Source organism: Rhincodon typus, chromosome 4 (assembly GCF_021869965.1).
Source record: "Rhincodon typus isolate 14 chromosome 4, sRhiTyp1.1, whole genome shotgun sequence".
In the NCBI taxonomy this organism is placed as follows: Eukaryota; Metazoa; Chordata; class Chondrichthyes; order Orectolobiformes; family Rhincodontidae; genus Rhincodon; species Rhincodon typus.
Genome location: NC_063335.1, coordinates 17720075 through 17731764, shown reverse-complemented (window position 1 = coordinate 17731764; position 11690 = coordinate 17720075). Strand labels below are relative to the sequence as shown.

General features: G+C 39.4%; 1 protein-coding gene across 4 annotated transcripts in view; it reads right to left on the bottom strand.

Moving 5' to 3' along the window:
- Positions 1 to 8085: 8085 nt before the first annotated feature.
- Positions 8086 to 11690, bottom strand: part of LOC109915040 (syntabulin-like) — an 84794-nt gene continuing 81189 nt past the window's right edge. For all 4 annotated transcript variants that reach the window (XM_048596265.1, XM_048596266.1, XM_048596268.1 and 1 more), the window contains one exon: positions 8086 to 10243. In XM_048596265.1, coding sequence (XP_048452222.1) covers positions 9025 to 10243 — 1219 coding nt within the window. In that variant the 3' untranslated portion in view covers positions 8086 to 9024. The remainder of the gene's footprint in view (positions 10244 to 11690) is intronic.

Here is an 11690-nt window from a genome sequence, read left to right as displayed (position 1 = left end):
GTTCATGTCCAGTTTTGATTACAGAAAGAAGCTGTTTATACTTCCACGTTACAGTGGTACAGAATAACCAATAATCACTGATGGCTTGCAATTGGACGATGTGTTCATACCAGGACACCACCTAAAAGTTCAGTAATGCGTTTAGAGGGAGCTCAAGCTTCTCCAAGGACTAGTTCTTAACTTTGGGCATTTAGCCGTAATTCTCTGGTGTGGTGAACACCTAGCTTAGATGAGTGGCAATTTCCAGGGGGGAAAGAATTCAGTTTTTTTTTAAAAAGCCACAAAACGTTGATCCCAGTGATTTTGAATTGACTCACTTCATGACATCACTTGCCTATAAACTAGCCTTATTCATTTTAATAGAGAGGCAGTTACTCTGTCTGTATGACCTAATTCATGGAATTTGGATGTTGCTGATATTTGGTATTTATAGTATTTATTGCCGATTCTTAATGGTCCTCAAGAAGATGTCAGTAATGTGTTCTTCAATAATTTGTATTTGGTTTAGTGCTCATTATACTTCTTTGCTTTAGCAGTATGATAGAACGTAGTGGTTTGCTAGACCAATTCTGATGGCAGGTGAGTCAATCAAATTACTTGGATCTATAGGAGGGCAGCACGGTGGCTCAGTGGTTAGCACTGCTGCCTCACAGCACCAGGGACCCGGGTTCCATTCCATCCTTGGGTGACTGTCTGTGTGGAAGTTGCACATTGTAACTGTCTGCGTGGGTTTCCTCTGCATGCTCCGGTTTCCTCCCACACTCCAAAGATGTGCAGGTTAGGTGGATTGGCCATGCTAAATTGCCCGTAGTGTCTAGGGATGTTTAAGTTAGGTGGATTTAATGTGGGAAATGCAAGGGTAGGGGAATGGGTCTGAGTGGGGGATGCTCTTCAGAGGGGCGGTATGGACTTGTCGGGCTGAATGACCTGTTTCTACACTGTAGAGTCAGATATGAGCTTGACTGGGTAGAGTTGGCAGATTTCCTTTGCTACAGGACATTAATGAACCAGATGCGTTTTTATGACCAATAGTTTTCTCATCATTATACTGATCATAGCTCTATTACGGATTAAATAGATTAATTTAAATTCCCTAGCCGCCATAATGAGAATTAAAGTTGTTTCTCTGGATCATAAATCTAATCCGCTGCATTGCGAGTTGAGTAACATTCCCACTATGCTATGCTACGCCTCAAAACTTAATATTCTTACTATGAACAGACTTTAAAATATCAGATGGGAAGTGCCACAACAGATTCATATGATTTACTTTACACAAAGCTTCATTTTAACATCTCCATTAAAAATAGTAGTCACCAAGCATGACGTACAAATACACTGGACATTTTCCAGCATTACCAGTAGCTAATTTTTCATCATGCATTTTCCTATTTCCATTGATAATACATTGAAATTCTCTGCAAGGGAAGGAAAAAGGTAGATAACAGATCTCCTACTTTATTTCTGAGTTTAGAGTTCATATTTTAAAGTGATTTCCCAAAATGTAGCATTTTGGGCACAATAGTCTTGAGCACTGATGCTTTGGGAGGGAGTGGGGAGGAATGAACTTAATGATATAGTAGAAGATTTGCTGAGATAAATGTCTGAAGGAATAGTTTAAAATTTCTTGATAATAACCAGTCACTTGGTCCAGATTGGAGGTGTGCAGTTCCTCGGAAGCAACAGTTAGATTTAGCAGGGAGCAGAACTGTTGCACGAGTTGTTAAATGAATTTGTTTTGTACTCTTAGACTCCCTCTGTCAGTCTATGGGAGCTTTATGTGCGTTCTACGCACAATGAAAATTTCAATGCACTACATTACCCCTCTCCCAGCCTCATTAAGAAGTATAAGCCTATTTAAATAGTTTGTTTCCACAAATATAAATTATACTCAAGTTGATGATTTTTATGTGAAGATTGAATTTCCTCAGTAACTCTCTTACGTATTCTTACTTTTCTATTAATTTAGAATTCACTCAGTTATGTACAATGCGATTGAAGATTTGTTTCAGCGACTGAAAATAATTCCAGTTAGAACATGATCACTCCAGTACGTTTCATGTTTATATTCAAGTAGGATGTTGTCTAAGGTCAGGTATGAACTCATTTATATCGCTGTACAGTACGACTTCACCGGTTGTGGAGGGGGTCGCTGTGCCTGACTGCTGCTCTTTTGTAGTTATATTCATGTTCAGTTGTCCATGGCAAGGGAGCATGTGGTGTTCACCAGATGATAGAGGCCTTTAGAGACCAGTTGGCACCACAGGGGCTAGAAGGCATCATCGGCCTCGTCACTGTTATGTGAAGTAAGTTTCAGTTCCCTTCTATAAGTTTCCATTAACCACTAGTTCATATCTTTGTTACAGTGCCCCATCAGGGGCTGTTTAACCTTTTATTTTAAGTTTAAAGGAATAGAGTGAGAGTTTTTAACAACACAGGAAATAGCCCATTGTGTTCATGCGGTCATCAAGCATCCAGCTATTCTAATCCAGTGCTTTAGCACTTGGCATGTATTCCTGTATGCAATGGCATTTCAAGTGCTCAACTAAATACTACTTAAGCGTTTTGATGGTTTCTGCCCGTACCACCCTTTGATCCAGATACCCACCACCCTCTGAATAAGGGGGGAAAAAAAAATTCTCAGATCCCCAGCTAGGTGGGAGGATGAGTTGTGAGGAGGAGGCAGACCTGTTTCAGTGTGACTTGGACAACCTGAGTAAGTGGGAAAATGCATAGCAGATACATTATAACATGGATAAATGTGAGGTTATTCACTTTGGTAACAAAACCAGGAAGGCAGATTATCTGAATGACCATAGACTCGGAGAGGGGAAGGTATATTGAGACTTGGGTGTCCTCGTACACCAGTCGCTAAATGCAAGTGCAGCAGGTGGTAAAGAAGGCAAATATGTTGGCCTTCATAGCAAAGGGGTATGAGTACAGGAACAGGGATGTCTTGCTGCAAATACAGAGCCTTGGTAGGACCAAAGCTGGAATATTGTGTGTAGTTTTAGTTTCCTTATGTGAGGAAGGATACTTTTGCTATAGAGGGAGTGCAGTGAAAGTCTGATTCCTGCGATGGCAGGACTGACGTATGAAATGTTAGCACAATATTTATTGGAGGTCAGAAGAATGAGCGGGACATCCTAGAAACCTGTAGAATTCTAACAGGACTAGGCAAGATAGATGCAGAAAAGGATGTTCCTAATGGTGAGGAGTCCAGAACCAGGGGTCAGTCTCAGGATACAGGGTAAATGACTTAGGTCTGAGATAAGAAATTTACTCACCCAGTGAGTGGAGAGCCTGGTGAATTCATTGCCAAAAAGGTCAAGGCCAGAACATTGTATGATTTCAAGAAAGAGTTGTATGTAGCACTTGTGGCTATTGGGATCAAAGATATGAGGGAAAAGCAGGAACTGGATATTGTGTTGGATGATCAGCGATGATCATAATGAGTAGTAGAGCAGTCTTGAGGAGCTGTATAGCCACTTACTGATGCTATTTTCTATGCTTCTAAACCTCTTGCTCTTCACCTTTTAAAACTGTACACCCCTCTTTCCCACCCCCGATTATCTGAGTTGACTATGCCACCTTATGTCCCTGCTACATTATTTATGTATTACCTACCACACTACCCATGTCAACGCACCCCACATTCATCTCACAAGTACACTAACACACAGAAGTGCGGGGACTTCCAAACTGTCACTAGAATATAACAGCTAGTGTCATAAAAATGGGTAGGCTTTAATGCATTTTCTAATACCCTCTTCCTGTGCTAAGTAAGTTCTACAGGATCCCCAATCAGAAGATTGGTTTCCAGGACTAATCGAAAGATTTGGGGCAATAAATATAAAAGGGGAACACTACATTTCTGGTTAAAGTTTAAATTGCCTTAGAGATAAAGTAACTTATTAATAGCTTTTTTTTAAAAGTCATTTGTTGCAGTAAAAAATTGAAAAGCATGAAATCTTGTCCTGCCATTCTTTCAGCTACTAACTGGGAAGTTTAACTCTCTTTTCAAACTATTGTTCTCTACAGAGATTACTGCAGCTGTTGTGTTTTCTTCATTTGATCTTTCTGTTCTCGTTTACATGCCTTGTTATCATTTGCTCGTTTGGTAGTTCACGAAACCCTGTGTGTATAAAATGGGCAAAGATGAGCTTAACTGGAGATGCTCTAGTCATCAAGTGAGGAATCCATCTGTAACTGAAAACTGTACGATTCTTGATTCCATCACTTGCTGTCAGCTGTAACTGTACACGTTATTCATTTCAAAGTAGCATAAACCTCAACTTTTACCACTTGCTCTTGGCTAACCCGACGTGACGTTTCCTGATGAATGTAGAAACGTCCCACCCAGAGACGAAGGGCTCATCCGCTTTTCTGAGGGTCGGTGTGACCTTGCTGGGCTGAAGGGTCTGTTTCCACACTGTAGGGATTCTATAATGATCTATGTGGGAATGAAGTGACGCACTGTCAATTTAAAAGGGGTCGGCATGGCGGCACAGTGGTTAGCACTGCTGCCTCACAGTGCCAGGGACCCGGGTTCAATTCCACCCTCAGGTGACTGTCTGTGTGGAGTTTGTACATTCTCCCGGTGTCTGCGTGGGTTTCCTCTGGGTGCTCCAGTTTCCTCCCAAAGATGTGCAGGTTAGTGTTCAGGGATGTGTAGATTAGGTGGGTTATGGGTGGGAGGTTTGGGTGGGTGGGTGCTCTGAGGGTCAGTGTGGACTTGTTGGGCTGAAGGGCCTGTTTCCACACTGTAGGGATTCTATGATTCTATGAATGGGATTGATTATCTCCTCTTGCCATTTGAGAAACTCTTGAAGTAATAATTTGGCCAAACATTAGGATGGCTGCTTTTGTTGAACCTGGCATTTGTTTTTCCTACAACTGGGAATCTTCTACAGTTGGCTGTCACAAACGGGTGTTCACCAGTGGGCAAATCTGTAAAACCATTGCTAACAATCATCCATTATCCGAGCAACCAAGTGAACATCTTGAGAGAATCACGGTAATTTGACACGGTAGTTGCTTGACATCGCACTCATTGGTTTTGCCTGTAATATGTGGTGAATTCCTTGGAGCTATTACATTTTCCTGAAGAGTTGTTTCAGTTTGACAATTCCCTGGTGACCTTTGTGTGCCATAACTATGACACGGTTTGCTCCTGTTAAAGATTGTGCGGATATTTCAGTTTGTGAATGATTTCACTTGTAAATGCTCTCAATCACGTCTTTACATTTTTGTGATTCCTTAAAGCCATCATACAGTCATAACATTTATCTTGTATTGTTTGAGAAACAATGAGCTCCTGAACAAGCTTCCAGGCAGCCAAATCTAGCACTGCCTTTAACTTGTTTTTCATGGTGACATCTTACAGTGAATGTAAGTTAGCCTGATTTTTCAGCTTGAGGACCCCATCTTGATGGATCTTGACTTTTGTACCATAAAGTAGTTCTGATAATAATTTCCCAACATTATATTCACTTGGTCCAACTGATATTAGCTTCTTTCTGATTTTTAATTTGACAATAGATTCTACATCATGCATCTACAGTATTCTGAGTCATTATTGTTAATTTTGAATTAGTCTTTTAAGAACGACATAGCACATCTTGATTTAAGCAGCTTTTTTCTAGGCATTACCCATCTATCTAGGCTTTACCCATAGATCAAGCAAGCTATATTCGGATTGAAACATAACAATAAAGATTATCTTTCAATTCATCTGATTTAAAAAAGCAGCTTTTGTATTTTTGTTTCACAACTTTTACTGTTTCCGTGTTATTTAGATGATTTGCCAAGGAAAATGTGAGTCTGTTTTTAAGGATGAGGAACATAAAGGAAATCATCCTTAGTTTATACAAAATCATTGTAAATTTTGATTTATTACACTCAATGACTAGCTACATATGGGTTGATCACCTTATGTTGCTAAATAACTTGACATTTTAAACCTACTTCAGTTGAGTTTTATTAATAGCAATAACTGTCAAAATTTTTATCTCGGACATAGCTTTGGCTCACAATAGCATTCCAGTATCGGAAACTTAGGGCTCAAGGGCTACTCCAGTTACCACAGCATCAAATCTTGGCTGACTCTTCAATGTCATACTGATGGAATGTTTAGAGGCATATTTTTGAGATGAAACATTGAATAGGGGCCCTACCTGCTCCCTAAGTTTGATGTCATAAAATCCAATGGCACTGCTCTGAATAATATCTGTGGAGTTTTCCCTAGTTTCCTGATCAATATTAATGCCTCACAAAAAAGATTATTTGTTCATTATCATATTAGCCATTTGTGAGACCTTGCTGCATGCAAAACTTTATATTTAAATATTATTCTGCTGTGTTAAAGCCCAATATCATAGAAAAGAATCTTAGAAAAGTTTGCAATTAAATCAAAAATGTTGACCATAAGGATAACCAAACACTTATTTGATTTCACCAAACATTTACAATTTACAAATATCTGATTAATTTCTGCTACTGCTATTTGGTATTGCTTTTGATGTGGTGTACATGGACTTTAAAAAGGCAGTCAATATGGTGTTACACAACAAACTTGTGAGAAAGCCTATGGAATAAATAGGACAGTAGCAATTTGAACATAAAATTGGCTATGTGACAGGAAACAGGAAGTAATGGTTCATGGATACTTTTCAAACTGGAGGAAGGGTTGTGGCAGAGTTCCCAGGGGTCAGTATTGAGATCCTTTTCTTTTTTCTGATATATATTGGACATAGGTTTCACGTGCAGGGGTCAATTTCAAAATTTGCTGATGATACAAAACTTGAAAGCACCAGACAGGACAAATTGACATGTGTTTCCAGTAGAGGTGACCTTGGTGCAATGATCCCTCATTGATTGTAAACCTCTCGTGGCTCAAAAGCAAGTCAGTTCATGGAGATACATTCAGCTACTATTTGGTTATTACAGTTCAAAGGAAGGGTCACCGGACCCAAACCGTTAACTCTTTTTCCTTCACAGTTGCTGCCAGACCTGCTGAGCTTTTCCAATAACTTTGTTTTTGTTCCTGATTTACGGCATCCGCAGTTCTTTTGGTCTTTATTCTGTTTGGTTATTGCTTGCTTCTGTTATTGCTGAATAAAAGTGAACATTTTCAACCATTTTAGGCTTTCCTGCATGTCATGGTCACACATTGAAAAACAAGATCTTAGGCTACGTTGTGAATTGCAGAAAAAAATAGCAGTCCCTTAGGGTTCTAAGATGGGATCATGCTAAGGATAACTAACCTGCGTAGCTTGTTTCTAAAGCAGTAGTACACGTATAAATGTGCACCTCTACTTGCAATGAAGTGTTAGCCGTGCCAGTTATGCCTCCTGACAGTCATTTAGTTTTGGTTCTCTCAATACGTGCAGGGTGAAGAACAACAACTGACTGATGGTAACTTTACCTCATGTATGGCTGGGCTATACAAATGGCATGGTGCCAGGAATCCCTGGAGGATTAGCAAGTACTTCCACCTCTGTCAAGAGGAAGCTACAATAAGTGGGGTGCATAGTGGTCTGGCTCACAAGTAATGAGACAAGAATAGCTTGAGAGAACACACTCCGGTCTAAAGAGAGAAACCCTCCATGAACCTCCCCAAAATTGACACTTAGCCAATTTCTGGCAAAATTCTTGCCTAGGTTACAAAAGCGCAAGTCTGACACTCAAATGAACAACAGTTTAGATGTAAATAAACTATAACAAATATTTAGAAGCATCTAAATTAGACGAAAAAAGTCACAATTCTAACTGTCCTCGTTCAGTTTTATCAACTTTAACACACCTGGATTAATATTAATTGATAAACTTTGGCAAAGAGTATTGAGTGACTATTGTGGAATTTAAAAAAAAACTAGTGGAAGTTTGACGAGTCCTTTTCTGAGTTTTCAGATTAATGTGGCAGACTGCAGGGTCATTGAGATTACTTACTTGACCTGAATGTACTTGATATGGACAATAGTCTTTGGTCTCATGTATTTCAGATACAATTCACAGAACAATGATTTAAAAATTGTGTAAAGGTACAAACCAAGAGACAAAAGTACTGGTAACTCTTTTGGCATGCTTTAATGTAATAAATTTATAACTTTTAATTTAGAAACATCTGAAATACAGTAAAGAAAAGTAAAAGTAAACAATTCAACAATATTGCACATGGCTCGAACACAATGCATAAATCATAAAAATGCAATTTTTTTTTGCCAGAAGCAAATACATAGGAGCATCTTATTGATTACTTTAAAACATGTCAATGTACTGTACGTAGCAACTACTTATACAGGTCACTGTAATATCACTTGATCCAACTAATCAATGCTTGTACTGATGCAACACAACAGTAACAAGAGGTTCCAGGTTTCCATTATACATTCCCGTACCATCAAAAACATACAGACAACAGAAGGCCAAAAAGCTTTGGTTACACTCGGTTTTATCGTCAACATAAAAGTACGGCATGACCATTAAACTTGTTAAGCTTCTAAAAGCAGCAATAAAGTACACAGCTGAGCTGTAATAAGCTGTTGAAAAATACGTTTAAGCAGATTCTGGAGCCAGCTGCTTTAGAAGATCAGTATCAGTTATTTTCTGTTCAAAGCTGTGAAGAATCTGTGTTTAGAACTGTACTTTAGTAACTACGATAGTGTTCAAATCGAGATCCAGGCCCATATACGTCAACAAAAATACATCACTTTTCCATGCCTTTTTTAAAATGTCACCGCTACAAAATCTACTGACATAGTGCTTAGTAGCAGATCAACTTTGGCCACATAAATTTCTTTTATTTCCTTCACTCAAGGAAAGCATTCACATTACCCATTCTTCAAAAGCAGCTTGCAACACTGTAAACTCATTCCACCATAAGTCAAGTAATATATCTATACTTATTAACAGTGCAAATTAAACCTCACTGATGTGGTAAAACACACCTAGTCACATACAAAGACGATGCAGTAAGCTAATTCCAGTACTCTTCAAGTATCCTAAACTAAAATCGAAGTGCAGTTAGTGGGTGTCTTTATTTCCATCTGAGTGGCAGAAGAGTGTGCGAGGTGCATGGCGCAAAGAGTGCAAGGCCACCAAACAGCATCCACGCAGCAGAGTCCCAATATTGTACACGGGCTCTGTTCCTCCTCTATGTGTGGAAAGTACCCATGCCAAAGTAGGCACTATAGGCACGGCCACTGCCAATAAATCAATCATAAAATGACTACTCCAGTAGCTTTTCTGACATAGTGCAGATGGCTGATCCTCTGACACAAGACATTTGCTACCATCTGTTACATCAGGCATGGGTGTGAAAGTAACTTCTGTCATATGTTTTAATCTGGGCAAGTGCTGCACTTGTTGATTGTAAGTGAATGCCTCAGGGCTCATGAAATGGTTGACAGATTCCATTTTAGACACCAGAATCGCAGTGTTAGGGTTGTTTGCAGTCAAGTCCAGCAAGGCGTCACTGACTACGGTTTCAAACTGTGGTGCACTTGCTGCTTGACTGGCATTTGATACCCAGGTTGAAGATATGGGGCTGACTGGGCTATTATGCTGTGATTTCAAAATATGCAGAATGAGGTTTTGTACATCTGGGCTATACGGCACTACGTCAGTCTGGATAGCCTGCTCCCTGACCAGCTTATTATCATTGGTTACAAAAATCATGCCACTCTGAGCAGCTATCTCATATGCTGCACTGTTAACAAGTGCTACCTGCCTTTCAGTGGCTTGAGACCAAGAGCTGTCTCCGGGGCTACCTTCAGCAGGTGTTGACCTAAGAATTTGATCAAAGAGATCTGTCCTGCTTGCCATATCATCATTGGCCAGCAGACCACTATCAGCCATTTCTTCAACTGCTTGATCTTCTAGGCCCATGGCTTCAGTCATTTTTGTGTAGGTTGTGCTTCGTGCCAATGACTTTACTGGTGAAGCACACATACAGTCCAGAGATGAATCATCCCTTGAAGCACCATTCTGAGCTAACTCCATGCTCTGCAGCAAAGACTCAAGTTTCTTGTTTTGGATATTAATGTCAACAAAGTATTTCTGAACACCTTTGTCCTTTTCCACCAGACTGTTCTTCATAGTGTCAATCACCTCACGAAGCTGTTTGATTTCCTTTCGAGCTTCCTTCAGCGCTAACTGGGCTTCCACTCGGTGACATTCTTCCTCAATCCAGTCTTCTCGCATACGAGCAAGCTGGGACTTGAGATCTGCAACTTCAGATTCCCTATTAAAAGAGAAAATGTGATATATAAATATAGTCTACAGAATATTAGATCTGTCCATTTACTTGGTAAATTTAAACATGTGCCAGAAGCTATAAGTGCTTTTGTAAAATTATCTGCCAATGAAACACAGAATGCATAGAATCCTAGCAACTTTTTGTAAAAGACCTCAAATTAAACATGAATTGAAAGCACGTTTGTGGTCACAAAATAAATAATGAGTCTTATGAATACACTTAATGAAGTTTTGCACATAATTTTGTGGAGAATACCAGATATTATCAGCTTCTTGTGATTGAAGTGGACTTGAATCACAACTTGGGAGATATTTGTTGCAGCCTTAGTAAAAAACTGTGACAAAATTGTATGAATTAGCCAAAACTATCCCAACGTAACACGTTTTGTGCACCTTCCTCATTAGTCAATTATATTCAGTGCAAAATTGAAAATGTAGCATTAAGTGTTATTATATATTTATATTTAAAATTCTTCACTGATTGACATTTCATTGGCACACACATTTAAATTACTGTACAGGGAGCAAAAGTACACTGTTCACTCTTGATCTGATTTTTGACTTCATCTAGACAACTCTATGTATCCCAGAATTTTAAAGGACAAATGATCCTGTGGGTCTGCTGATTTGCATACCTAACCCAGCATTACAACAAATATAATGGATCCTAAAAGGGCCCTTACTGTTCACACATTGTGTGCACCTGTTCTAATGATGCAAGATCAGCTCATTTGAAAAATCTTCCTGGCACCTAATTATTTTGAGGTAGATTTATACAGGTTCATGTAGCATTCTACTTATGATCCAACTTTCGTGCATTTAGTCTAAAATATTCCTGCTATCAGTATTGGCATACAACTCTTGACACTTTTTTAAAAATCTAATGATTGAATATGGATGCTCCTGGTAAGGCCGGCACTTATTTTCCATTCCTAATTGCCCTTGAGAATCTGATAGTGAGGTTGTATTCTACATTGCAACAGACAATGTTGCAGTGGTGTCAGTACACCCATAGTGCTGTTAGAGTGTGAGTGACCCATCAATGGTGGAGGGATTGTGATGTAGTTCCAAGTCAGGATGGTATGGGCTTTGGAGGTGAACTTGCAGGTGGTGGTCTTTCTATGCATTTGCTGCCTTGAGCTTCTAGATGGCAGAGATTACAGGTTTGGAAGGTGCTGTCAAAGGAGCCTTGGTAAATTGTTGCAAGTGCATTTTATAGATAGTACACACTGTTGCCACTATCCATCAATGGTGGAGGGAGCGAATATTGTTGTTAAATGGATGCCAATAAAATGGGTTGCTTTATCCTGAATAAAAACCAAAAGAACTACGGATGCTGTAACTCTGGAACAAAAACAAAGTTGCTGGAAAAGCTCAGCAGGCCTGGCAGCATCTGTGAAGGGAAAAACAGAGTTAACATTTCAGGTCCGGTG